The sequence below is a fragment of the Elephas maximus genome, chromosome 5, assembly GCF_024166365.1.
Source record: "Elephas maximus indicus isolate mEleMax1 chromosome 5, mEleMax1 primary haplotype, whole genome shotgun sequence".
In the NCBI taxonomy this organism is placed as follows: Eukaryota; Metazoa; Chordata; class Mammalia; order Proboscidea; family Elephantidae; genus Elephas; species Elephas maximus.
In genome coordinates this window covers 25339630-25367182 of record NC_064823.1, presented here as the reverse complement: position 1 = coordinate 25367182, position 27553 = coordinate 25339630, and the positions used below count along the sequence as shown (strand labels likewise).

General features: G+C 37.5%; 1 protein-coding gene across 2 annotated transcripts in view; it reads right to left on the bottom strand.

Moving 5' to 3' along the window:
* Window positions 1-26769, bottom strand: part of BBS7 (Bardet-Biedl syndrome 7) — a 47213-nt gene extending 20444 nt beyond the window's left edge. For both annotated transcript variants that reach the window (XM_049885399.1, XM_049885398.1), the window contains exons 1-11: window positions 26572-26769; window positions 24807-24872; window positions 18806-18868; window positions 17078-17253; window positions 13946-14132; window positions 12598-12670; window positions 12082-12198; window positions 8441-8571; window positions 4846-4930; window positions 3798-3900; window positions 1813-2005 (exon numbers count right to left, since the gene is read on the bottom strand). In XM_049885399.1, the coding sequence (XP_049741356.1) occupies window positions 1813-2005; window positions 3798-3900; window positions 4846-4930; window positions 8441-8571; window positions 12082-12198; window positions 12598-12670; window positions 13946-14132; window positions 17078-17253; window positions 18806-18868; window positions 24807-24872; window positions 26572-26607 (1230 nt within the window). In that variant the 5' untranslated portion in view covers window positions 26608-26769. The remainder of the gene's footprint in view (window positions 1-1812; window positions 2006-3797; window positions 3901-4845; window positions 4931-8440; window positions 8572-12081; window positions 12199-12597; window positions 12671-13945; window positions 14133-17077; window positions 17254-18805; window positions 18869-24806; window positions 24873-26571) is intronic.
* Between the last annotated feature and the right edge of the window lie 784 nt (window positions 26770-27553).

Below are 27553 nucleotides of genomic sequence, written 5' to 3'. Positions count from 1 at the left end.
TTCACAAAATATATTTTCTCTAGGGGTTATCTTTAATTTTACTTTATGTTCACCTTGAAATTTAAGTTAATAAGTATGTGCTTCCAGAAAATAAATATAATAAAGAATAGATGTTATTTTACAATCTATTTTTTTTCTAATCTAAATAATAAGAGATCATAGAATATCACCTCTCAATACTCACTTAAAAGTATAATCTTCCTATCTATTTTTGTCAGTGCTAAAAGTGTTACCATCAGCTGTAAATAACTGTGTGACTGTTCTTATTATATCGGTTTATTTTTATAAATTTCAGTTTCACCTGTAACACAAAAAGAAAGGAATTTTTTTTCTGGAGGGCTAGCTGCTAGGACAAGGCTGCTGTACTGCATTCTACATGAACAGTGCCCTCAGCTGCTCAGTGCTGCAGCGCTCAGCTAGTGTTCCTTAAGACAGATTTTCACCTTTAAATTTTAAATAACAATCTAATCTTTCCCCCAAATCTTTAAAAAATCTGTCTCTTTCCTCTTTGTTCTTTAATCATTTTCTGGTTGGTTTTCCATCTTTTGCTTGTTTTCCATTCATCCTACTATCATACTTTTCTACTCCCTAAATCTCTTCTAATTAAAAAAAACAAAAACATATTGATGAATTGAGTTATACGTTATTATTCTTAAATTTCACCCTTTAGGATTACCTATTGACCCACTTAGAAACTGGTGGATTAATGAGCAAGCTGTAACGTAAGTATCATGGATTAAATTGTATCCCCCAAAAATGTGTGTCAACTTGGTTAGGCATGATTCCCACTATTGTATGGTTGTCCTCCATTTTGTGATTATAATTTTATGTTAAGGAGGACTAGGGTGGGGTTGTAACACCCTTACTAAGGTCACATCCCTGATCCAATGTAAAGGGAGTTTCCCTGGGGTGTGACCTTTTACAAGAGATAAAATGAAAGGGAAGCAAGGGGAGGAGGGGATGGGACCCTCATATCACTAAGAAAGCAGCACCAGGAGCACAGAGGGTCTTTTGGACCTAAGGTTCCTGTGCTGAGATACTCCAAGACCAAGGGAAGAGCAAGGACCTTCCTCCCGAACTGACAAAGAAAGCCTTCCCCTAGAGCTGATGCCCTGAATTTGGACATCTAGCCTACTACACTGTGAGAAAATAAATTTCTCTTTGTTAAAGCCATCCACTTGTGGTATTCCTGTTATAGCAGCACTGGAAGAAATAGACAATGACTAAGACAGTAAGCTACCATTTTAGAATTTGGGGGTTAAAAATATTTTAATAAGGGCATTAAACATTAGAGTTGTTTAAGTCACAGCTCTGTTAAAACTCTTTCAGAGGGTAGCCAAAGAAGAAAACCCTTACTAGCTTCTTCTTTCTGACTTTCCCTAAAACTTAATTCCATCTGTTATTTATTTATTTAATTATTATAGGCTAAATAAAAGTAAAGATATAATTTAAATAATCTAGGAAACCCTGGTGGCATAATAATTAAGTGTTACGACTGCTAACCAAGAGGTTGGCAGTTCAAATCCGCCAGGCACTCCTTGGAAACTCTATCGGGCAGTTCTACTCTGTCATATAGAGTCGCTATGAGTCGGAATCGACTCGACGGCGGTGGGTTTGGTTTTTGTCAGATGAGCACAGTGATTATCTTATGGAAACTAATAAGCTATAACATTTGAAACTGCAGTTCAAAACTATGTGTTCAATAATAATTAATGCATATTATTAGTTGGCAAAATAGATCCAGTCATAAAACATATATTACAGTCAATTAGTTAAAAGTCCTTTACCTAAGAAATTAAACATTTTGCTTACCTGTATTAACACATTATCTATTGCTGTCTGCACCTCTAAGATAAGGCTGTAGCTGGCATCATCTTTATTTAATATAAATTTGTCATTTACACTAAATGAAGGTACTGCTGATTTGGCTTTGCTTGACTGAGAATACTGTTGATATTTCTCTCTTTCCTGCAGTACCTTATACTGCAGATGTTCCAATTCACTCCTAGAGGAAAATATACATAACTTTGTCACCTACAGTATAAACATCTGAAGTCCTTAAAATATTTATAAACTTAAGTCATTTACATCTACAGAACAGGTTTTTATTGGTTGAGCTAGAACTATAACATCAACAGAAACAAAAATTTTGCTTCTATCAATGTCCAAATGACTACACTATTTACCCTAATCTAAAAATTAAAACACCTATTCAGTCCCATATCAGCAACATTAATAAAGAATTTTTAAATATCAAGGTAGGTTGCGAATAATCAGTTCAAACACAGGAATCTGGTTACTGCTCGCAGTTGCATATAGTACTACTTAGAAGGGGAAATGGTTAAAGTGGGGCAGAGAAACATTAATTTAGATTTAATAAGAAGAAACAAAATGTGTGAAGACTTGCAGTAAGACATTGGGGGGGACAAACAAATAAGGAGGAGGCTACCGAGCCATTAACATTTTGGGGACGAGGGTTCATGAGCCAGTGGCACAGCTTAAGTATTGGATAAAAGTCTGCTGAGATTGAACTGTACGGGCATAGCTTACAGTAGCTCTTTAAGGGATTCCTTCAATGAGAAAAGCCATGTGCAAATGAAGTAAATGGTAATTGAGGTAGAACAACACATAGCCTACATAGATAGCCCTACGTTGGGGAGGAAAAGTCTGGGGAAGAGCTTGGAAGGGATCTGTACAATCAACAAAGGATAAGATTCATTCATTCGAGAAATATTTACTGAGTGCTAGGAACACCTAGCAGTGTTCCAGGTGCTGGCTGAACAATATGGCGGAATCGGGAGAAGGTAGACTTGGTTAAATAAGAGGTATCGTATTGAGGAAGTAACATGGTAGTCACTAGACCTATTTGGTATCCTTGTTGCGTGGGCTAGGATATACCTGAATGAATCTAGTATCCTTACTACTTAAGTTTAGAGCTTGCTTTCCTGGTGGCTTTGGTGAATTGTCTTGGCTAGTACATCTGATATTTTGCTGCCTTGAAAACTTCTATAGCCCTCAACTACCACCAAAAAAGATTAATGCCTCCTACCCCCGAAAAATTAGGAAACATCAAAGTGGAGAAAGCAAGCATTAAAAGTTTCAGCAGCTCATGTGTCTTACAAATCAACTGCCCACTCTTGCCTTCTTATTCTTTACTAAATGAAGATTGTAATGCTTCAGGTAAAAGTGATTTAATAGTAACACTTTTTTATAAAGTAGTCATCGAATACAATTTATAAAATCTACACTTTTTTATTATTGATTCTTTCTCACAACTACCTGTTACCATGTACCTTACCTGAAACTGTACCAGGACCTGTGAAACTGGCCACGTCATGCAAGCAACCCCTGTGTCAGATGTAGTCAACAGTATTCAGTTCCAGTAAGAAAACTTAGAAGCCAAATTTATAGGTTCCAAAGAATCCACAGGAACAGTGAACACTGGAATTAAGACTAGAGCCATCTGTGTTGGTTTCTTTCTGATGTCCGTGAAAAAAAAAATGCATTCCTACTATCTAGGCTAAACAAATAAAAAAATATAATCCTTAATCTAAGAAAGTCATTAACAGAAAAAAGCATACAAAAAGTCCATTTCCAAAATATTAATCTGCCTTTAACCTAATTTTCTTATAGTGATATACTTTCATTTTAAAGGTGATATGCTAATTAATTGTACCATTCCTTCCAGTAAAATATAATGCATATACAAGTAATAAATCAATAACAACACTTCACTTCATGAAATGGGGTGTGTGTGGCGGGGTGGGGGGAGGGGAGGACAAAAACCCCAAAGTTACCGTAAAGAATAAATTTTATTCTGCATCTCCTGGTTAATTTTTAGTTCTTCTCCTGGTCCACTTTCCTTATGAACAGGCTCCGTTGTCAGACCTGTGACCCAGCCTGCAGAGATGAATTGCAATCATGTACCATTTAGTGTTGCCAATGTTACCAAGAGATACAGTATACACTGTGTAGCTGAAACTCCCTGACATGTACCCCTTTATCCACCTGCATGAACCTCACACATCCTAAGGACTTATATACCATTCTTAAAAAAAAAAAAAAAAAGCTGGAAAATATTTGAACCATAAAGACAAGTAAGCATTTTGTGATACAGTGAAACTGGTCAGAGCCAGAAATGGATGGGACTGCCTTGTTTTTCCAGGTCTCGCAAGTTTTCTGCCTTTGCCAGGGTGTGGTGTCACCACTTTTATATCACTCTCTATCAGTGGAAAATACTTCAGTTTTCCTTCTCTGACAGGTTTCTGCCTTACACAGGTTCTGGCTTTCACAGATCTTACTGTATTTTGCCTTAAATACTATAATGTGTCTAAGGAAGCCTTTCACTTTTTAATTTACTGTTTTCATTTTCAAGTATGGAATAAGTCAATACATTCTAGCAAATTAAAAAATAACTGGCAAATCAGAATTCCCTCTCAAAAATTATTTTCATGGAAATTTAAACTCTCACATGACTACTGTGAGGTTGCAAAAATGACCTACTCAAAAAGCAAGTTTTTTTAATAAGAAATGCGCAGTACAAAACATAAACTTAATTTCAGTAAACACTCCTCTTTAAAAGAAAGAATTTCATTTCATTTTCAAAGACACTAGAGACACGGCAAGTGCTCTTAAAAAGTATTACTCAAATATTAACTGTCTTACAAATCAACCTGCCCACTCTTGCCTTCTTATTCTTTACTAAATGAAGATCGTAATGCTTCAGGTAAAAGTGATTTAATAGTAACACTTTTTTATAAAGTAGTCATCAAATACAATTTATAAAATCTACATTTTTTTTATTATTGATTCTTTCTCACAACTACTTGTTACCATGTACCTTACCTGAATATGTGGATACCACGATTTCATCATAGCCATCTTTCCCTATACAACCACCTTGGATAGATGTGATGCTTTCAGACAAGGTCTAAAATAAATTTAAAATTAAGTACCTCATTAAAAAAAAAAACTCATTAATAACTAAAAATTCCACAGATAACATGTCAAGTTACAAAACTTATTTTCCTGTCTCCAGACATTCAATATGCACCTACTAAAAAAAAAAAGCCCATTGCTGTGAGTCTATTCCTGCCCCATAGGGTTTCGAAGGAGCAGCTGGTGGATTTGAACTGCCAACCTTTTGGTTAGTGGCTGAGCTCTTAACCACTGTGCCACCAGGGCTCCATATAAATGCTTATTATGTGTCTGCATTGAAATTAGACATAAATCTTGCTTAAACTTCAGATAATCCTAATATTTTTAAAGTTGGGGAAAGAGCATTCATAGTAACTCCAGCATATTTGTGTGTATCACTTAACAGTATGCTCATCAAATAAGTAGTTTATTTATATAAATAAAGAAAAATAAGTTTTTAAAAAATGACATAAGCAAAGCTCTAAAAAGTTTAGTCTGTTTTCTGAATTTCAGAGGTCACATCCCATGTGTTTTCTCCAAATAGGTTTTCAGATGAATAAAGAAGATGATAGCCTTTATAGAATCTTTAGGAAATCTGCTACTATAAGAGAAACCAAGTTTTTCAGATCGTTCAGGGTTTATGTCTCTTAAAGCAATACTACCCAACTTGTCTGACAATAATCACTTGGATGGGTCAACTAGGAATATATTTTAAAAAAGAACTGTAGGTCAGTGACTTTTAAACTATTTTGAAAGCAGGCAATAAATGTTACATTGCAATCCACTATACATATATACATTCACACAGGAGCATACACAACAATGTATATAACTTAAAAGGTGTGTTTTGCATTCTATTTCAATCCACTCTACTTCGTTAAAAAAAAAATTCTTCTGGCAACTCACTCATGGGATTTGACTAGCAGTTTGGAACACAATGCTAAGTAATTCTTATCAGGCAAGGCTGGTTTTAAAGGAGAGGTTGAAGTTAATGGACACCTGGCAATCAACAAATGCTAGTTCTCTTCGTTTCCCGTAAGAGACAAACCTCTGAGCTATTCTCAAATCAGGCTATCCTAGTGGTTCCTGAGGCTATTACCTCAGAGAGTCAAGTAGCAAAGGTTTCATTATAAGTTTGCATAAAGCTAGGTTCACAGATGGGCTCTAATATCTGCATTTTTAACAAGTACTCCAGTTGATCTTATATGCACTACCAAAACCCACTACCTCAAGTCGATTCCGACTCAGAGTGACCCTACAGGATAGAGTAGAACTTGCCCCATAGAGTTTCCAAGGAGTACCTGGTGGATTCGAACTGCCAAACTTTCCTTTAGCAGCTGTAGCTCTTAGCCACTATGCCACCAGGGTTTCCATACATGCACTAGACGTCTTCAAACTTTTTTATTCATGTTTCTGCTAAAGTAAATTCTGAAAAAAACTACATATCTCCTTGTACACTTTTAAGTTGCCTTGCCAATTTTTCATCACAATTTTAAATAGTTAAAAAAATATAATTTCTGGAAAGGTGTAAATATTATCATCTTAAAATTCTCACATCTTTTAATCCTATCCAGTAAATCGAAATACCAGGACAATTTGATACACAAAATCATCAACCTAAAAAAATACAGAAACAAATCCTTCTTAACAGTTGGAAATTTTACACTGTTCTCTTTCCTCCTTGTACTTTTTCATTCCACTTCCCCAACATAATTTTATCATAATGTAATATATGTGTGAAACTCTTTTATTTTTCTGATCAACCAAAAAAGACCTTGGTCAATCCTCAAAACATTGACAAACGGATATATAAGTTTAAGTTAAAATCAGATGTTTAAGGTATGTATATATACTCTTTTTTTATGATTTGCCCGTAACTTTTCTGATTAGCCAACCAACTACTGGTCCATACTGTGTTGGTGTTCTCCAGGAAAGAAAGCAACAAAGACAGTGACATTGTGGATCCCAGATGAAGTATTCACAGCCCAACCATAACCTGAAAGTAGTATCTCTACCATCAGACAACAGAAGAAACAATGAGAAGGTAGGACTTTAAGTGCCAGACCTGGCAGAGGAGGGAAATGCTATGTCATTACTGGGGTTTGGAACAGAAGTCAAAGAAAGGATTTGACGTCTAAATAGGAAAGTTTCTCAAGGGCTGATGAGAAAAAGCAGATCATCAACAGAGGATTACATATCCTTTTAAATCTAAATTATCACCTGTGTCATTAGCAAGATGACTTTTTACTTGTTCATCATTAGTAGGGTTATCAAATGTGCAAGGAATATATAAAATAAACTTCATTGTATGTTTTTATTCCTATATTAACCCCCCAAAACAAATCTGTTGCTATTGAGTTGATCCCAACTCATAGCAACCCTTACAGGACAGAGCAGAACCGCCCCAGAGGGTTTCCAAAGCTATAAATCTTTATAGAAGCAGACTGCCACATCCTTCTCCCTCAGAGTGGCTGGAGCGTTCAAACCACTGACCTTTTGGCTAGCAGCCCAGCCACTTAAACGTTTGTGCCACCAGGACTCCTTATCTCTATAACCAAAAAAACCCAAACCCATTGCTGTTCCAACTCATGGCAACCCTATAAGGCAGAGCAGAACTGCCCCACAGGGTTTCCAAGGAGGGGCCAGTGGATTTGAACTGCTGACCTTCTGGTTAGCAGCTGAGCTCTTAACTACTGCGCCACCAGGGCTCCAACATAACCTATATACTTTGTCAATGCACTCAAACACTTGTGTTTGCTGAAATGCAGTTAAAGTTGTGGAGAAGTTCCATTAATAGAAAAATCCAGACAAAGAAAGAAAAGAGTTGGAGCTGAGTTGTGGCTTTTCTTTTTTTAAACAGCCTCCATGATAGTAAAGAAATTTATCTCCTGCAGGAGGCAGAATGGGGAAGCTCTGGGTTGGAGAGCACTATTTCATAAAAATCAAAGATTCGATTTTTACTGAAATGCTTCTCTATGTAACTTTACACCTTGAGATAAATAAGCTTAACTAGATTTAAAACTTGTGAACTAAAAATTGCTTTTATCTAGTATTGTTTTTTATACAGCTGACCCCTGGGTAGCTAGAACTGAACTGCTGCTCTCCATTTCCCTGCTTAAAGATATTTTTGACACTGTCTTATCAAAGTGACGTTTGTTCCTGACGCCATATTACTTTAAAACACCACAGTCTCATTTACGTTACCCAAAAATATAAATGTTACTCCTGTAAGGTAAGTCTACTATGCATTACAAAAACTAAGGCAAAATATTTGACACTTTAGAAATATGTAATATTTAAAAACATATTATTCAGCTTAAAGGCAACAGTCTATTATTCAAATACAGGAGTAGTCGATGATACAAAAGAGAAGATTTTGGTAACATTAAAATAGCAATACTTTAAACCAGACACAAGATTTTAATATATTTTCATTTAATGAAATCCAAACCATAGGCATATCCATAATTACTTGAGGATTAATAAACTCATTTAAAGCACAGTCTTTTCAAAACAAACTTACCTGATCAAATCGTAGAACAGGTTCATTTGCACTATCAAAACTATACACTTCCACCATTCCATCGTCTCTCCCAACAAGTAAATCTTTAACCCCATCACCCATAATATCAAAGCTGTCAATACACAAAATACCTTTAAAAAAATAAAAGTTATGTTATTAGAAAAACTAATAGTTATACTCAAGTATATACCAAGTAAAAATGAAAAAAATGTACATATCAAATAATGGGAAAAAAAAACTTTTGAGCATAAGCAGATGCCCTTCTCTTCTCCATCCATATTTATCCATTTCAAAGGCTTTAAGTGTTTTTTTTTTTAAGTATAATCTATATGGTCATGACCCCCAAGTTTATTTCTCCAGCTCTGGCCTCTCTCCAGAGCTTCAGACTCATGTATTCAAAATGCTTAACTCAGCCTCTTCTCTTAGGTATCTATCTAGCATCTCAAACTTTCTATGGCCCATTCCCCCTTTCCCAGCAACCTCTCAACACTGCTCCTTACCCAGTCTTCCCCTCTCTCAGCACACGGTACCCCTCCAGCTGGGCAGAACAAAATCTAGGCTTCATGTTTCATTCCTCTCTTTTCCTCATTTCCCATATCATATCCATTAGCAAATTCTATTAGCTCTGCTTCCAAACTATTTACTGAAATTGTCTACTTCTTCCCACTTCCAGCTACCATCAGCCTAGTCCAGGCTACCAGTATCTCTACCGCAGACTAGGAAAAACTATAATAACTATAACAGTATTTTTCTCACTGGGTTCCATACTTCCACTTTTGACACATTCTGGCCAAAATTCATTCTCCCGGTGTTTTGCTTTGTTTTCAGTAAATTAGATTATGTCATACCCCCACTCAACAATTCTCCAATGACTCCCCACTGCACTTAGATTAAAATTCAAACTCTTTGCCAAGGCTTACAAGGGCCTATACAGTTTAGTCTTACCCAATGTCTCCAACTTCATCACATGCCATGCTGATGCATTTAGCCACACTGGTCTTCCTTGTTGCTATGAATTCCTACTGTCCCTCAAATAAGTTATGTTTACTTTTGCCTGAAGTCCTTTGCACTTATTTTTTTCTGTTCCTGAAACACTCTTTTCCCCAAATCTTTACACTGCTAACTGCTCAGACCTCAGCTCAAATTTCACCTTTTCTAAGAGGCCTTCCTTGACCACCTAGCCTAAAAGTAGCCTCCCCCTTCCACCATCACTCTGTAATACATTGTCCTATTATATTTTCTTTAGATGATTAGCTAGAGGTAACTTATATTTGTGTCTTTATTCGCTGTTTCCGCTAATAAGCATTTGTTGAAGAAATGAACGAATATATGAATAAAGATCATATACATATAGCCATCTCATCACCTACCACAAAAAAAATCAGGTATAAATTCACTGGAAGACAGGAATGCTCCTCGCCCACTGCACTTCTTCCTTGCTTCACACCAAATACTCCCAGATTATAATTAATTCCCTAGCCTAGCCAATTAAAAATGGATTTTAGCATAGAACAATGTCATAGATGGATATTAGCCCACAAAAACCTATCTGTCTCAAACTTGCTCCTGAATGTCGGGCAGCTAAAGCAAAAGGAAGAAATGATGAAGTAAAAGAACTAAACAAGATTTCAAAGGGTGGCTTGAGAAGACAAAGTATTACAGTGACATGTGGAAAGAGCTGAAGATACAAAACCAAAAGGGAAGAACACACTCGGTGTTTCTCAAGCTGAAAGAACTAAAGAAAAAATTCAAGCCTCGAGTTGCAATAGTGAAGAATTCTTTGGGGAAAATATTAAATGATGCAGGAAGCACCAAAAGAAGATGGAAGGAATACACAGTCATTATACCAAAAAGAATTGGTTGAAGTTCAACCATTTCAAGAGGTGGCATATGATTAGGAACCGATGGTACTGAAGGAAGAAGTCCAAGCTGCTTTGAAGGCACTGGCGAGAAGCAAGGCTCCAGGAACTGATGGAATATCAACTGAGATGTTTCAACAAATGGATGCAGCGCTGGAATATCAACTGAGATGTTTCAACAAATGGATGCAGCGCTGGAGGTGCTCACTCGTCTATGCCAAGAAATACGGAAGACAGCTTCCTGGCCAACTGACTGGAAGAGATCCATATTTATGCCTATTCCCAAGAAAAGTGATCCAACCGAATGCAGAAATTATAGAACAATATCATTAATATCACATGCAAGCAAGCTTTTGCTGAGGATCATTCAAAAGTGGCTGCAACAGTATATTAACAGGAAACTGCCAAAAATTCAGGCCGGTTTCAGAAGAGGACGTGGAACCAGGGATATCATTGCTGATGTCAGATGGATCCTGGCTGAAAGCAGAGAATACCAGAAGGATGTTTACCTCTGTTTTATTGAGTATGCAAAGGCATTCCACTGTGTAGATTGTAACAAATTATGGATAACACTGCAAAGAATGGGAATTCCAGAACACTTAATTGGGCTCATGAGGAACCTCTACATAGATCAAGAGGCAGTTGTTCGGACAGAACAAGAGGATACTGTGTGGTTTAAAGTCAGGAAAGGTGTGCGGCAGGGTTTTATTCTGTCACCATACCTATTTAATCTGTATGCTGAACAAATAACCCAAGAAGCTGGACTATATGAAGAAGAACGGGGCATCAAGATTGGAGGAAGACTCATTAACAACCTGCGTTATGCAGATGACACAACCGGGCTTGCTGAAAGTGAAGAGGACTTGAAGCACTTAGTAATGAAGATCAAAGACCCCAGCCTTCAGTATGGATTGCACCTCAACATAAAGACAACAAAAATCCTCACAACTGGACCAATGAGCAACATCATGATAAACGGAGAAAAGAACTGAAGTTGTCAAGGATTTCATTTTACTTGGACCCACAATCAACAGCCATGGAAGCAATAGTCAAGAAATCAAAAGATGCACTGCATTAGGCAAATCTGACGCAAAGGACCTCTTTAAAGTGTTGAAAAGCAAAGATGTCCCCATGAGGACTAAGGTGCTCCTGACCCAAGCCATGATGTTTTCAGTCGCTTCATATGCATACAAAACCTGGAAAATGTATAGGAAGGCAGAAGAATTGATGCCTTTGAATTGTGGTGTTGGAGAAGAATATTGAATATACCATGGACTGCCAAAAGAACAAACAAATCTGTCTTGGAAGAAGTACAACCAGAACACTCCTTAGAAGCAAGGATGGAGAGACTGCGTCTTACATACTTTGGACATGTTGTCAAGAGGGATCAGTCCCTGGAGAAGAACATCATGCTTGGCAGAGTACAGGGTCAGCAGAAAAGAGGAAGACCCTCAACAAGGTGGACTGACACAGTGTCTGCAACAATTGGCTCATGCATAACAACGACTGTAAGGGTTGTGCAGGACCAGGAAGTGTTTTGTTCTGTTGTGCATAGGGTGGCTATGAGTCGGAGTCGACTGGACGGCAACTAAAAACAACATCCCAAACTGAATAATTATGCTGATAAACCTGAAAAACAAACAGCAGATAAATCTGAGGAGGCTCTGTGAATCGCTAAAGTCTATTATACAGTATATATAAGAAAGTATTAATTACATAATCTGGAATATTTTACTCAGTAGTCACTGACATTTCCTAATCTGAACCACATCAAAAACCTACCTCCCCTCTTTTTCTCATTTTGAATTTCCCACTTATGTACTGGATTGGATGTAGTGATCTGAATAAGCCCAAGTTTTCCATCTGATGTTCCAAATACAAGGTCTTCTCCAGAGTCACCTAAGTTATAATTAAAGTCAATATATTTATTCCACATACTCATAATACCTTTTTAAAAATTAAAATATTTTCATATGATAAAAAGATGGGAAACAAAATTTGGGAGGATGGCTACATATTTACAGATGTTTACAGACACAAGGGACAAGACCCTCCCCAGCCATCTGATTTTAAGATAAAGAAACTGAAAACTGGAGTTCAATAACCCATTACTGTTAGTTACTGGCAAGATACCAGAACACAAGTGTCTCAATTCCAATTCATTTTCTTTCTATCTACATTTTCCCATTTTCACTTAATATTTTTCATAAACACAGTTATTAAGAATCTAAAATACCCGGACTTAAGTAACATAAAGTGCTCCCTTATGTGATTGTTAAAAAATAAAATCCTAATTACCGCCATTTCCATTGTGTAATGCTAAGACAGTAGGTGGTCCAGGAACTTCAACTTCATATGTAAGGTCAGATCCCTGAGGGAGAACAAGTATTTTAAAACTGAAAAAGAGTACCATTTTATTACAGTCCCAGTAATGGTTATAGATGTAGCTTGCACTGCGATAGAGGTCTGACCCAGATATGTGCCTGAAAACATAAGTAACATCTATATTCTACTATAGTACATTTAAGAACATCCAAAATAAAACTACTGGAAAACTAGGCTGTGAATATTAACTTACATTACTGTACTGTTGTTAGATGCTTTTGAGTCAATTTCAATTCAGAGCAACCCCACATGACAGGGCAGAACTGCTCCATAGGGTTTTCTAGGCTGTGATTTTTACTGGAACAACCTTTAAGTTAGCAGCCGAGCACTTAGCCATTGCACCACCAAGTCTCCTTTAACTTACATTACAGGTATAAATTCCAAAGATGGAGACAGCCTGTGGTGACATGACCTCAGAGCTAAACGTTTTGTTGAACTGCAGCAATTACCTAAGTTTCTGATTCAGTTAATCTACCTGTTACATGTTATTTACCTTTAAATTCTATTTTAATGGTCCTGGTACATGTTGAGTCGGAATCGACTCAACGGCACTGGGTTTTTTGGTTTTTTTTATATGTGTGTGTGTGTGCGCCCATTTTATTAAAAGTCACTTTCAAGAAGAGGTGGTAGTAATTATAATTCCTACTATTAAAAATAACCTAAGCTGTTGCTTTAGCCAATCATGGTTTTTAACAGAAATATAAGGACACCAAAATATTGTTATTCTCTTCTATCACTCTTATTTGTCCAACAAATATTTACTGAGTGCCTACTTTGTTCCACACACTGTCATAACACTAGAAAATTCAAATTTATAATCCTGATCTCAACTATTCCTTATTAAAGCCTAAAACTCTGTCCCCAAGCCAATTTCCTCTTTCAATTTGATTGAGGGAGGGGAATGATGAAGGAAGCAGACAACAAAAGAAAAGCTGGACAGGGGAGGGCCTCTGGAGAGAAGGTAGGTACTCCATCTGATAATACTAGTTCAGAAACTATGAACGAGAAAAAAAAAAGGTGTCCTTTTTCTTCTGTATATGCCTCTCCAAAAACTTGCCAAAAATTGGAACACATTTGCCTCAAGTACAAAAATAAAAATCATTTTATCAGTTAAAAAAATTCTTTCATGTCCAGATATAATTTTATGTAGGGCAATTAAAGTAGTATTAATCACTAAGACTGTTTATCTCAAGTATACATTGTTCATCAATATCCATTTACCCAAATTATATGAAATTATGAAAATGCAAATAACAGTAACCTGCAAAACTCTGAGCACTCTATCCTGGCAGGCCAATACCGGTGTAATACGAGGTAATCTTTCCACTGGAAGGCAGATGATGTCATTGATTTTGTCCCCAGAAAGGTAATAATGTTGGTCTTTGCAGTCACAATAATGGTTATAGATGTAACTAGCACTGAGAAAGAGGTCTGAGCCAGATATGTGCCTGAAAACATTAAAACAGTAATTTAAGGTATCTAAAAAAAAAAAATTAGTTTTTTTTATGTATCAATGGCAGTGGTTTTTTTTATATATATAAAATAAGCAGAGCTAGCCTCCTGAATTTTTTCAGAGATAAAAACAAGTTTATGTATAAAGTTTACTATCATTCTATCACAAACTGAGAGCACAGAATTTTTTAATTTCCCCCACTTAATTTCTAGCACTTTCAATATAATGCTGTTTTGACTGTGAAAGGTGAAAATGGGGCATCTTAAATCATCCTCAGACTCCTCAATAAAAACTGAGTTCAGAAAAACTTAAAATAAGAATACAGATGATCATTTAATTTTCTATATTTGAAGACAATTTGTATACTATGTGCCAATCACTGTCCTAACTGACTTCAAGGTAAATGATTTAGCTCATTTACTCATCATACTAACAATAATAACAACCTTATTAGCTAGGGACCATTATATCCCTTTTTACAGGTAAATAATAAAATGTTAAGTAACTTGCCCAATGGCACAAAACTAGTAAGTAGGGGAGTGAACTGCAACTCAGGTAGTTTAGTTCTCGAGTTACCTTCCTTACTAAAAAAAAATTACTACCACACTAAATTGCCTGGGAAGGGCTATTTATCTACTTTAAATGATTAGCAGCCCCCCCCCAAAAAAAAAGTTTGATTAGAGTTTTATCTTGAAAAACAGATAAAAATAAGTTCACTTCAAATTCAAAATTTAGGCAATGATCACAACTACGTTCTAATCCTTAGACTGAATCAAGTTTTCATTTGGGGGAAACTGATAAAAATTACATACCAGTGTAATACATCTTTCACTTCTAGATTGCTTTCACCACATGATGACAAAGCAGACCATTTTATTTGAACTCTTCCCCAATTTCTCTACCTCTGAGGTCTCTCTAGAAATTTTCTAATGCTAAAATTATTTTCTGAAGAGCTTACTCTATGGTGATTCTCACTGATTTTTCTCTTCAATTATCGTTTAAGTGGCCTCACTTTGTGGCTCTGCATATGATTTCAACAGTCCTATTAAAATCATTTGTATCAACATCATGAAATCATACATCTTTTTTAAGATTTTCATTTTGAATCAATCTGCATTTTATTTGCATTATATTAACAGACATACCATTTGGCAAACAATTTTGTTGAAAAGAGGAGGGTTAGATAGCATCATTAGAAAGGAAAGGATATGCAAATGGCGACCAATTTTTAAAGCAGTCAGTTCCTTATTGAATGGTTTCATGTTACAGCCTTGGCAATCTTGTAATTGTGGGGATTCAGATAATAAACATTAAAAAATTTAATAAAACATCTTTCCATCCCACCTCTGCCACCCCAGTAAAAGCACTTAAAAAACTGATAAATATATTACAGCTTCGAATCTGAAACCAACTTTGCTTTTAGTTATTTCACAATCATCACTGGCCACCCCTATCTACAAAAGCATTTAAGGTGTTACATTTCTGTCGAATCACTGAAATGACTTCCACTTCTACTGTTAAATTCTTATCTAATTTAATCAAGTCAACGTTTTATAGCTCATCCGTGTCACTCTGCAGATGTTTGGACAGCTGTGCATTATACAGAACTCTGCACTAACTCACAAGAGTTCCCTAACTCAGGTCTGGCTGCTTTGACAACCAGGCTGTGTCAGCATCAGCCACAACAAAGAAGGAACTTTTTTGTTAAACCCATTCTTGGTTATTCTGATTTAGCAGGTAGGAGGTAAGGCAAGGGATCTGTTTTTTGTTTATTTGTTGCTTTTGTCTTTAAATTTCTCAAGGGATTCTCATAATTAAAAGGTTTGAGAAACAGTGGAATTAGATGAACTTTAAAGACTTGTCTATCCCTCCACAATTCAAAAACTAAAATTTTAGTTGCAAAATTTCACATACTGAGAGGCTTTTAAGGAGACTGTTTTTCACTTAAGAGCCTTACCTGATTCACCCGAAATTATACCCTCTTAGCAGTCATGAGCATTGACAGCCAGACTTTTAACAAAATGATGCTGGCTACAAACCAGAACTACCAGAGACAGCTAAGAAAGAGAAACCTAAGAGATTTCTTTCACTTTTTCCTCTTTGCCTTGATCATGAATCGTGACTGAATCAAGAAGTCAAAAATGAATGTGTACATATTATAAAGGTCTTAAAAGGAAAACTGCATTTCAAACAACCAGTTTTGGATTGATTTCAAATATAATTTCTGATTAATAAAGTACCTTTAAACCCACTGCCGCTGAGTTGACTCCATCTCACGGCAACCCTACAGGACAGAGTAGAACTGCCCCATTGGGTTTCCAAGGCTGTAATCTTTACAGAAGCAGGCTGTCATGTCTTTTCCCTATGGAGTGGCTGGTGGGTTCAAACTGCTGACCTTTCAGTTGGCAGCTGAGCACTTTAACCACTTTGCCACCAGGGCTTCTTAAAGTACCTTTTGTTGTTGTTGTTATACGCCCTCAAGTTGATTCCGATTCATAGTGACCCTATAGGACGGGGTAGAACTGCCCCGTAGGGTTTCTGAGGAGTGGCTGGTGGACCTGAACTGCTGACCTTTTGGTTAGCAGCCCAGGTCTTAACCACTGTGCCATTAAGGCTCCCTTTAGTCAGCTGTATTTCCCAGAAAATCTTTTAAGATATGATGCTTCATCAAATGTCCTACATCTGTCCCATACCTGTTGCCTTCAAGCTGATTCGACTAATTAGCTACCCTATAGGACAGAGAAGAACCGCCCCACAGCGTTTCCAAGGCTGTAATCTTTACGGGAGCAGACTGCCACATCTTTCTTTTGCGCAGCCACTGGTGGGTTCAAACCACTGACCTTTCAGTTAGCAGCCCAGCACTTAACCACTGTGCCACCAGGGCTCCTTTACATCTATCCAAAATATTGTAAATGGATAAAAGGAAAACAATAAACATACATAGCTTTAATGCTCTCAGTGAGGTTTGTTTCAAAAGAGAGGAACTGTTTTCCTCTCTTCGTGAAGCCTCTAATCTCAGATCCTGCCGCAATAAAAATTTTCTCCTGAGGCGTGTTAAGAACCCCTCCAAGCTCCAGCCTTGCGATCTTCTGTCCTGGTAAAGTCTTAAACACTGCCTGCAAAAATAATTAGGGAAAAAGTTATTAGGTATACAAATTGTTTTACTGTAAGCATTTCCTTTTACCATAAAAGAGGCTATGATTTTAAACTTACAAAATGTTATAGTTCCATTATGTGGGAACACTTCTAGATTAAAAATCTATTTTAGTGAATGGTTTGATATTTTTGCCAAATATCTTCAACCTTTGGAATATTTATTCTTACGCATATTTCAATAATATCATTAAATTCTAAACCCTTGCAACTCAAAATATGGTTTACTAAGCAGCAGCATGGGCATCAGGTAACTTATTAAAAATGCACAATCTCAGACCCCACTCCAAACCTTCTGAATAAAGCTGCATTTTATTCCCCAGGTGGTTTCAATACACACTAAGGTTTGAGAAGCACTGGTTTAAATAATACTCCTATCTACAGGAAAGTCCAATTAGCAAAGTTTCTAACAGGTCCAATGTACATTTTAATTATCTTTTTAAAACTAATCTCTCCTGCTTTATTTACAATTTTTATAAATTTTAGTAGGATAAATAAAAGACTACAGACTTTATGTAAAATGTAAATGTATAACTTAATACCTAAAATCATCTCTCTTTACTTAATTGGAAAGAACACTCTCATCATCAATTTCTTCTTGGTTATTTTACATTTTAGTATCAGCACCAGCTTCTCTCTCTTCCTCTCACTCCCCCTACACAAATGACTTTATACACATAGAATAAAATATTTGGAAGGATATATGAATCAATGTTAAGATGGGAACACTGGGTTTCAGGTAGTTTTCAGTCTCTTCATTCTTTTGTAACATGTGTATTATATACAATTAATATCAGCGTTCACATCTCACACCCACCCAGTGAATATGATGGGATAGTCACTATCTTGATTAGGTTACATTATGTGGCAAATGATGGGACAGTCACTTCTGGGATTTCGTTATATAAAATTCCACTTTAGCAGACCAGAGAGCGAGATTTCCCTGTTGTCTTCGAAGAAATAAGTTACCATGCTGTCAGAGGGCCCGTAAGAAGGTTATACGGCAAGGAAATTGCACGTGGCTCAGGGAGCTAAGATGCCCCTGCTGACAGACAGCAAGAAAAAAGGGACATCAGTCCTACAATGGCAAGGAAGTAAATTCTGTCAACCACAGAAGCTTGGAACAGGACCTCAAGCTCCAGAAATGAGCACAGCCCAGCCAACAGAGACGCTGCTGCATGTGACATCTTGACCAGAGGGCAAAGCTAATCAGCGCCAGGACTCCTGACCCACTGAAACTGTGAGGTAATAAATGTGTGTTGTTTTAAACCTCTAAGTTTGCGGTCATTTGTTACACAGCACAGAAAACTGATACACCACTACAGGCTGCCAAAGGTGTTTTCCAACTCACTACACATGACTTTTGTGCTGCATGCTGCCTCATATAACTACTTCCCTCAAGACCCACTTTCCATTGTATATATTTTGGAAATTGTTAACCTAAGATTGTTCAATAAGTAGTATATTTCTCCTTCAGAAAAGTTTTTTTCTTCTTGGAAAAAACCTGATACTTACCACTGCTTCTCCCTTCTTCACCCCAAAACACATAACTACCCCATCCTGATCTCCAATAACCACCTGTAATAGATTGAAGAGATATAAAATTATTCTTATTGTGTTCTATTAATTGTATATGGAAAAAATAAGATTGTCAATACATAAACTACGACTTTAAAAGTAGAGACCAGATCATCTCGAAAAGGTCCCGTTCACCTCAAAAAGAAATCCTCCAAAGAATTAGAAGGAACAAAAGAGAAGAGAGTTGTTATGGAAACTGTTGACCATATATTCTGTTCCTCAATACAAACAAAAGAATATGGACAGAAACTGCAGGGAGGTAATTTTTTTTTTTCTTAACTGGAGCATGAGAACATCCTAAGATTACTTTCAAAACAGATTATCAAATAAAGTTATGGCCGACCTATTTGGTATTTTTTTTAAATGTTTTAATGAAAAATTTCAAATATATTCAAAAGTGGAGAGGTTATTATAATGGATATCAATGTATCTATCACCTCACTTCCACAATTAACACGTGGCCAGTAAGTTACTTTGAAATAAATAATAAAAAACTCAAAATGCATTGCTGTTGAGTTAATTGCAATTCATGGCTTTCATCAAATACTCAAAAGGGTTTGAGATTCCTCCAGAAAGTTAAGAGATCTATGGCCAAAGCACATGTCCTGTGAAATATTAAATTTTTTTTTTTAAATATTTGAGACTTGTTTTATGTCTTAATGCATAGTCAATTCTCTAATGTTCTTGTGTGCTTGAAAAGAACATTTATACTATAATTCTTGGGATGGGCGTTTATACACACACATGTACAGACACACATATACATGTATACGTGTATATAAAAAAATAATATATATATTAGATCAAAGATAATTGTTTTTCTAATTTACACACTTACCTTTTTTCTACTTGATTATCAATTTCTGAAAAAGAGTTGGATTGGAGCCCTGGTGGCGCAGTGGTTAAGAACTCAGTTACTAACCAAAAGGTTGACAATTTACCACCAGCTGCTCCTTGGAAACCCTATGGGGCAGTTCTACTCTATCATATAGGGTCACTATGAGTCAGAATCAACTCAGTGGCCATGGGTTTGCCTTTCTTATTTTTTTGGAATATGTACCTCTATATTTATTTCTCATGGCAACCCTACAGAAATAAATATAGAAGTAGATGTCAACACTTTTTTTTTTTTCAAAAACTGATGATCAAGTAGACAAAGGATAAAGATATAAATTAGAAAAACAATTACCTCTGATCTAATATATATGTGCACATAAGTATATATGTGTACGTGTGTGTATAAACACCCACCCTAAGAATTATAAATGTTCTTTTTGAGCACACAAGAACATTAGAAAACTGACAATGCATTAGGATATAAAACAAGTCTCGAATATCAAAACATTGATTATTTCACAGGACATGTTCATCAGGCGGTGATTTCTTAACTTTCTGAAGGGATCAAAACCTTTTTTAGTATATGATGAAAGCTACAGACTCCCTCCCCAGAGCAATGCACATTCACAAATAATTATGTACGTATTTTCAGGGGATCTTTGGTATTGGCAGAGACTTGAGATGAAAATACATATAATGTTCAAAGTTTTGAATTTCTGACAATAAACCACTTCCATAATTTACATACCTAAAATTTATTACAGAGATTCTCAAAGTGTGGTCCCAGGACTCACAGGGCCACCAAGACTGTTTTAGGGGGTCTGCAAGGTCGAAACTATTTTTAAATAATATTAAGTCTTTGTCTTCATTAGGTTGATGTCTGCACTGATGGTGCAAGAGCAATAAGCCAAAAATAAAAACCAAATCTGTTGCCACTGAGTCAATTCCAACTCATGGTGACTCTACAGGAAGGGCAGAACTACACCAGAAGGTTTCCAAGGCTGTAATCTTTATGGGAGCAGACCGCCACATCTTTCTCCCACAGACTGGCTGGTGGGTTAGAACAGCTGATCCTTTGATTAGCAGCTTTGTGCTTAACCACGGTGCCACCAGGGCTCCTGCAAAAAAGCAATGGTGGGTAAAGAATTGTTGATGACTGATAAGAGTCAAAACAATGACACCAAACTGTACCAGTGGTCACTGCATTTTTCATCACCATTTGATAGCTAAAAAAAAGAAAAAATGCCAGTTTCACATAAGAATACCCTTGTGGAAGCAGTAAAACATATTAATTTTATTAAACTCCGACCCATGAGTACTTGTCTTTTTAGTACTTACTATGATGAAATAGGAGCTATGCAAAAAGCACTTCTGCTGCATACCAAAACAGTCTCAAGGAAAAGCACTGTGTAACTGAATTACGAGTTGAACTACCTGTTTTTTTTCAAGAAACATCACCTTAACTTGAAAGAACAACTAAGAGCTATAGTTATTAACACTTGGGTATTCAGCATTTTCTTGAAACTGAAGGAAGTGAGCCTGTCACTTTGAAGGAAAAAACTGACAGTATTTGTTGCCATCGATAACACTTGAAATTTCAAGTGAAAATCAGTATTTTGGAAGATTTGTATCTGCTACTGTGAGCCTGACAGCTTCCCAACACTTACTGATTTTTCTGGTGAAATCAATAAGGAGCCCTGCGGGGTACAGTGGTTAATCACTAGGCTGCTAACCAAAAGGCCGGTAGTTCGACGCACTAGCAGCTCCTCAGGAAAAAGATGTAGCAATCTGTTTCTGTAAAGATTGTTGTTGTTGTCAGGTGCTGCCCAGTCGGTTCTGACTCATAGCGGCCCTGTGCACAACAGGAAGAAACACTGCCTGGTCCTGCACCATTCTCACAATTGTTGCTCTGCTTGTGCCCACTGTTGCAGCCACTGCGTCAGTCTAACCTGTTGAGGGTCTTGCTCTTTTTGGCTGACCCTCTACTTTACCAAGTATGATGTCATTCTCCAGGGACTGATACCTCCTGGCAATATGTCCAAAGTATTTAAGACCCAGTCTCGCCATCCTTGCTTCTAAGGAGCACTCTGGTTTACTTCGTCCAAGACAGATTTGTTCGTTCTTTTGGCAGTCCACGGTATGTTCAATATTCCTTGCCAACACCACAATGCAAAAGCGTCAATTCTTCTGTCTTCCTTATTCTTTGTTCAGCTTTCCCATGCATATGAGGCAATTGAAAACACCACGGCTTGGGTCAGGTGCACCTTAGTCCTCCAGGTGACATCTTTGTTTTTCAACATTTTAAAGAGCTCTTTTGCAGCAGATTTGCCCAATGCAATGTGTCTTTTGATTTCTTGACTGCTGCTTCCATGGGTGTTGGTTGTGGATCTAAGTAAAATGAAATCCTTGACAACATCAATCTTTTCTCCGTTTATCATGATGTTGCTTATTGATCCAGTTGTGAGGATTTTTGCTTTTTTTATGTTGAGGTGTAATGCATACTGAAGGCTGTGGTCTTTGATCTTCATCAGTAAGTGCTTCAAGTCCTCTTCACTTTCAGCAAGGAAGGTCATATCATCTGCATAACACAGGTTGTTAACGAGTCTTCCTCCAATCCTGATGCCCTTCATATAGTCCAGCTTCTTGGATTATTTGTTCAGCACACAGACTGAATAGGTATGGTGAAAGGATACAACCCTGACGCACCTTCCCTGATTTTAAACCATACAGCATCCCCTTCTTCTATTTGAACAACTGCCTCTTGATCCACATACAGATTCCTTATGAGCACAATTGAAAGTTCTGGAATTCCCATTCTCTGCAATGTTATCCATAATTTGTTATGATCCACAGAGTTGAATGCCTTATCATAGTCAATACAACACAGGTAAACATCTTTCTGGTATTCTCTGCTTTCAGCCAGGATCCATCTGACATTAGCAATGATATCGCTAGTTCCATGTCCTCTTTTAAATCCGGCTTGAATTTCTGGCACCTCCCTGTTGATTTACTGCTGCAGCCACTTTTGAATAATCTTCAGCAAAATTTTGCTTGTGTGTGATATTAATGATATTGTCTGATAATTTCTGCATTTGGTTGGACCACCTTTCTTGGGAATAGGCATAAATACAGATCTCTTCCAGTTGGTTGGCCAGGTAGCTGTCTTCCAAATTTCTTGGAATAGACGAGTGAGTACTTTCAGTGCTGCATTCATTTGTTGAAACATCTCAACTGGTATTCCATCGATTCCTGGAGCCTTGTTTTTCGCCAATGCCTTCAGTGCAACTTGGACTTCTTCCTTCAATATCATTAGTTCCTGATCATGTTACCTCTTGAAAACGTTGAACATTGACCAATTCTTTTTGGTATAGTGTTTTGTGCATTCTTTCCATCTTCTTTTGATGCTTCCTGCATCAATAAATATTTTCCCCGTAGCATTCTTCAGTACTGCAACTCGAGGCTTGAATTCTTTCTTCAGTTCTTTCAGCTTGAGAAATCCTGAGCATGTTCTGGAAACCCTATGGGGCAGTTCTACTCTGTCACACAGGGTCCCTATGAGTTGGAAGGAGCCCTGGTGGCATAGTGGTTAAGAGCTCTGCTGCTAACCAAAAGATCAGTAGTTCAAATCCACCAGGCACTCTCTTGGAAGCCCTATGGGGCGGTTCTACTCTCTCCTATAAGGTTGCTATTCTGATTTGATGGCACCTACCAACAACAACATGACTCAGAATTGACTTGATGGCACATAACAACTACAACAACAACATAATGAAATGTATCAATATTTGGAAGATCTGTATAACTTGATGAACCAATAATCTCAAATCATCGAGGGTGCAATAAAATCATGCAGGGTTTTTAAAAGATTCAAAGTGCGAGACAGACCAATGGATATTAATGTAACAGAGTATGAAAAGTTCATCAACATGATTTCAGATTCCACATGGCACCTAAAGAAACTATCGTAGGTCAAGGTATTTAAATACTGCTTCCTTTTATCAACTACACATCTGTATGACCCAGATTTTCTTCATACACTTCAACCAAAACAAGGTATCACAACACACTGAATACAGAAAATAAATGAGCATTCGGCTGTCTTTGCTACCAGGCATTATATTAAAATATAAAGCAATGCCTTTCTTCCTGCTAAATTCTTTTTTTGTTTTAGAAAATACCTTCTTTTCACAAAAATGATTATATAAACATGCAATGGATTTATTATTTTCAAATAAAATAATTAGTATTTTAAACAATTCTCAGTTTTAATTTTTATATAAGTATTAATGGATATAATCTATATAAACAAAAGTTCTTTAAGATCATCAGTAATTTAAGAGTGTAAAGGGATCCTGAGACCCAGAAGTTTGTGAATCATTGATCTAATAGGCTGAATACAATAAATGACAATCAGAAACCTACTGCTGTATCTTGATATATACCGTACTCACTTTGAAGCTATTAAAATATCCTATTAGCCTACTAAAACCCCCCCAAAACCAAACCCGGTGCTTTCAACTCAATTCCAACTCAAAGCAACTCTACAGGACAGAGTAGAGCTGCCCCATAGGGTATCCAAGGAGTAGCTGGTGGATTCGAACTGCTGACCTTTTGGTTAGTAGCTGAGCTCTTAATGGCTGCGCCACAAGGGCTCCATACTAAGAAATTGTAATTGCAGAAATCATAAGATAAGTATTTCTATAAAAATAATGATACTATTAAACACAAATGTGTGTAATTATTTACTTAAAGTTTCAATTCCTCTTAGAGATATGAGAAAGTTTAAAGAAATCATTTTGTCTATATCCTATTTTACATTTCCTTCTCCATATACACAATATGATACACACAGAGTAAATTATTAGCAGAAAAAACTATATTATGGTTTTTAACTGGTTTGCTAATATGATTTACTAATTACACATAATGCAATTATAATGTGCAAGAAAATTATTGTGTGTAAATGACCCTTGGTATTCTGACCTCTGTTCAAATAACAAGAAATTCAGTTCCAATTTACTATTAGCATTTTTAAAAAAGCAACTTAACAATGATGAAGGAAATATAAATCTTTCTCTGTAAAACATTATCCATACAGTACCTTTTGTGTAGCTCTATGTTTTGAGGCAGGAAGTAGCTTCATAGTCTTCTGAGCGGTCACTCCTACCTAAGAAAACACACCAGCATTTGCTAAATGTTCTCTTATGCACTGCAATTTGAAGTTATTACATCAGATGTAAAAGAATCACCAGTTTCATATCACAGTGAGTCTTTTTTTTAAACTGCAATTAATGATGTAACTATTATTATCAATGACAAACTTATATTCTAATGAATTATGTCACAAAAGAGAGAATATAGGAAAATAACCAAAAATAGCAAAATATATCCAGAGAGTTGTCAAGCCAAAAATAATTATGTGGCATTACTGGTAAGGTGCTTCACAAAACAATACTTCTAGAAGCCTTTTTTATAAATTCATACTACTTGTTAAAGAGTTTTTTTAAGTGATTAAAAATCTTTGGAAATAGATTAGCTTTATTAAAAACGAAACAGAAAAATTTTGCTAAAGTACCAGACATGCTGATGACTTGATAACATCCAATCTAACTAATGGTAAAGATTATTTTACGTAAGGTAGGGAGGATGAAAACACCATGGCTTGTTCAGCAGGGAACTGTCACTAGTGGTATATACTTAGATGAGAAGTATAGGGCTATTGAGAGAGAAGCTGGAGAAAAAAAAGATTAGGAAAGAACTATGAAAGAACTTACATGTAATACAGATCTATGATTTTATTCTGCATTCTGGGGTGTAGTATTAACATTTAAGGTAATAATCTCTTTAGATTTGTATTTTTGGAATACCAGTCTAGCAAGTAATGCGAAGAATGGACTGAAGGTAGGTGAAACTGCAGGCCAGGAGCCCAGTTAGGAGGTTATTTCAATTATCCAAGCCAGAGAAGATGACAATCTGAACTGGGGTAATGGCCATGGGGGGAATGGGACAGATTGAAGAAACATTTAGAACATAAAAGCAGCAAGATATGGTGGCCAGTTCAACGTGTAAGAGATTAAGGTGAGAGTACCTAGCATGACTCCCAAATTTCTAGCTTGAGGGAAACTGACTGGGCAACCATTTGTACTATTAATCTAAATAGAGGAGATGGGAGAGACAGATAACGAATTCAGTCTTAGATCTATTTCGAGGAGGCTGAAAGAAATCCTGAGAGAAAATGTGGTGTAAGAGAAAGAAAAACTGTGGAATCCAAGACTTTGTTTCAAATAGAGACTCTCCATCATTTCTGGTATTAAGCAAACTGCTTACCTTCTCTAAGCCCCTGGATCCTCATCTGTTAAGACTATCCACTTTGCAGAATCTTTTATGAGGACTAAATATTTACGTAAAACTCTTAGAATGAACTAGATGATCACTAATGGGTTGCCACTGCTTTTCTTATGATCTGCCTGGTGCTGTCCGGCTCAAAGTTGGGACCATGGGTCTGGCGCTCGGGAGAAGGTGCGGGGTAGAGACAGATCAGGGAGCTTCAGGCCCACAGGGAGCCGCAGCCGGGAAGGCGGAGGAAAAGGGCCCTAAAGCGAAATCCGGGGAGAGCACCCTCAGCAGGCGCCAGGTCCGCGGGGGCGTGTGTCACTTCTTTCCAAGTCCCAGCGGACCGTCACCCACCAGCCGGACCTGCCCGCTCCCCGCGAGAGGGTCGCCGGGAGGGCGGTGCCCGGCCGGGCTCTTTCGCGCCCAGCCCGCGTCCGCACCGGGAGACCCGGACAGAGGTCTGTGGAAGAACGAATCCTCTCAGGGCGCGAAGCTCAGCCAGCGCGGCGCTTGCCCCACCCCCTCGGATTTACCTGTAAATAATCTGCTCGGTTTAAATTCAGATCCATGACGGCTGCACTGACGCGCCGGGCAGCGCCGGGCCAGAACAGGAAAGACAGGCGCTGCGGGCCCTCAGGCCTCGGACCCGGCGACGAAGGCCGCCCGCGTCCCCCTCTGAGGTGCAAGCCCACGTACCGCGGCCTCCGGCGGGGGATGCAGGGGTAGGGCGTCGGGGCAGCAGCGTCGGTCGTGACGTCAGTACGTTCACGTGAGTAGTCCCTGGACGAAAATACGCCCCGCCCACGCGCCCACAGCCCGCCTACTACCTTAACCTGCTCCAATCAGAGGCGGTGAGGAACGCAGGACACGGTCCAGGGGACCAAGGTAGGGCGGTTTCCAGGGAGACAAGAGACGCAGTCTTGGCTCCAGCCCTTTCCCTTTGCCCTGCTTTCCTAGCTCTTTCCCTCAGAGCATGCCTCCTGCTGTGTGGAGCTCAGGTTTGAGTCCCCGGTCGACTCTAACCTACTTCACTTCGTTAGTGCGAAGGGAAGAATTCGGCTCCACCGTTATAAGCGTTAGCTTACAATAGCAGTTCTCAAAATTCTGCCCTCAGGGCTTTTTTACAAAACCCTTAAAACTATTGAGGACCCCAAAGAATTTTTGTTCATGTGAGTTTTCTACTGATATTTACTGTATTAGAAATTAGAGCTGAAAAATTTTTTAATTCATTAAAAATAAACCCATTGCATAGATTACATTTTAATGAAAAATACAGTTTCCAAAATAAAAAGAATGGCGTTGTTTGCCTCTATTTATTGTTTGCCTTAGTAGTAGACAGCAGGAGTCCCAGATCTGCTTCTGCATTCTATCTATTGCTATTTGTTATTTTTGTTGAAGTATATGGAGAAAATTTGGTCCAAACTAGTCAAGTAGTCGTTTTTGAAAGGTTAGTTGCAATACGGAGTCTGGCTTCATGATACAGTATCAAAAAATCCTATTTGTTAAAACCGCCAC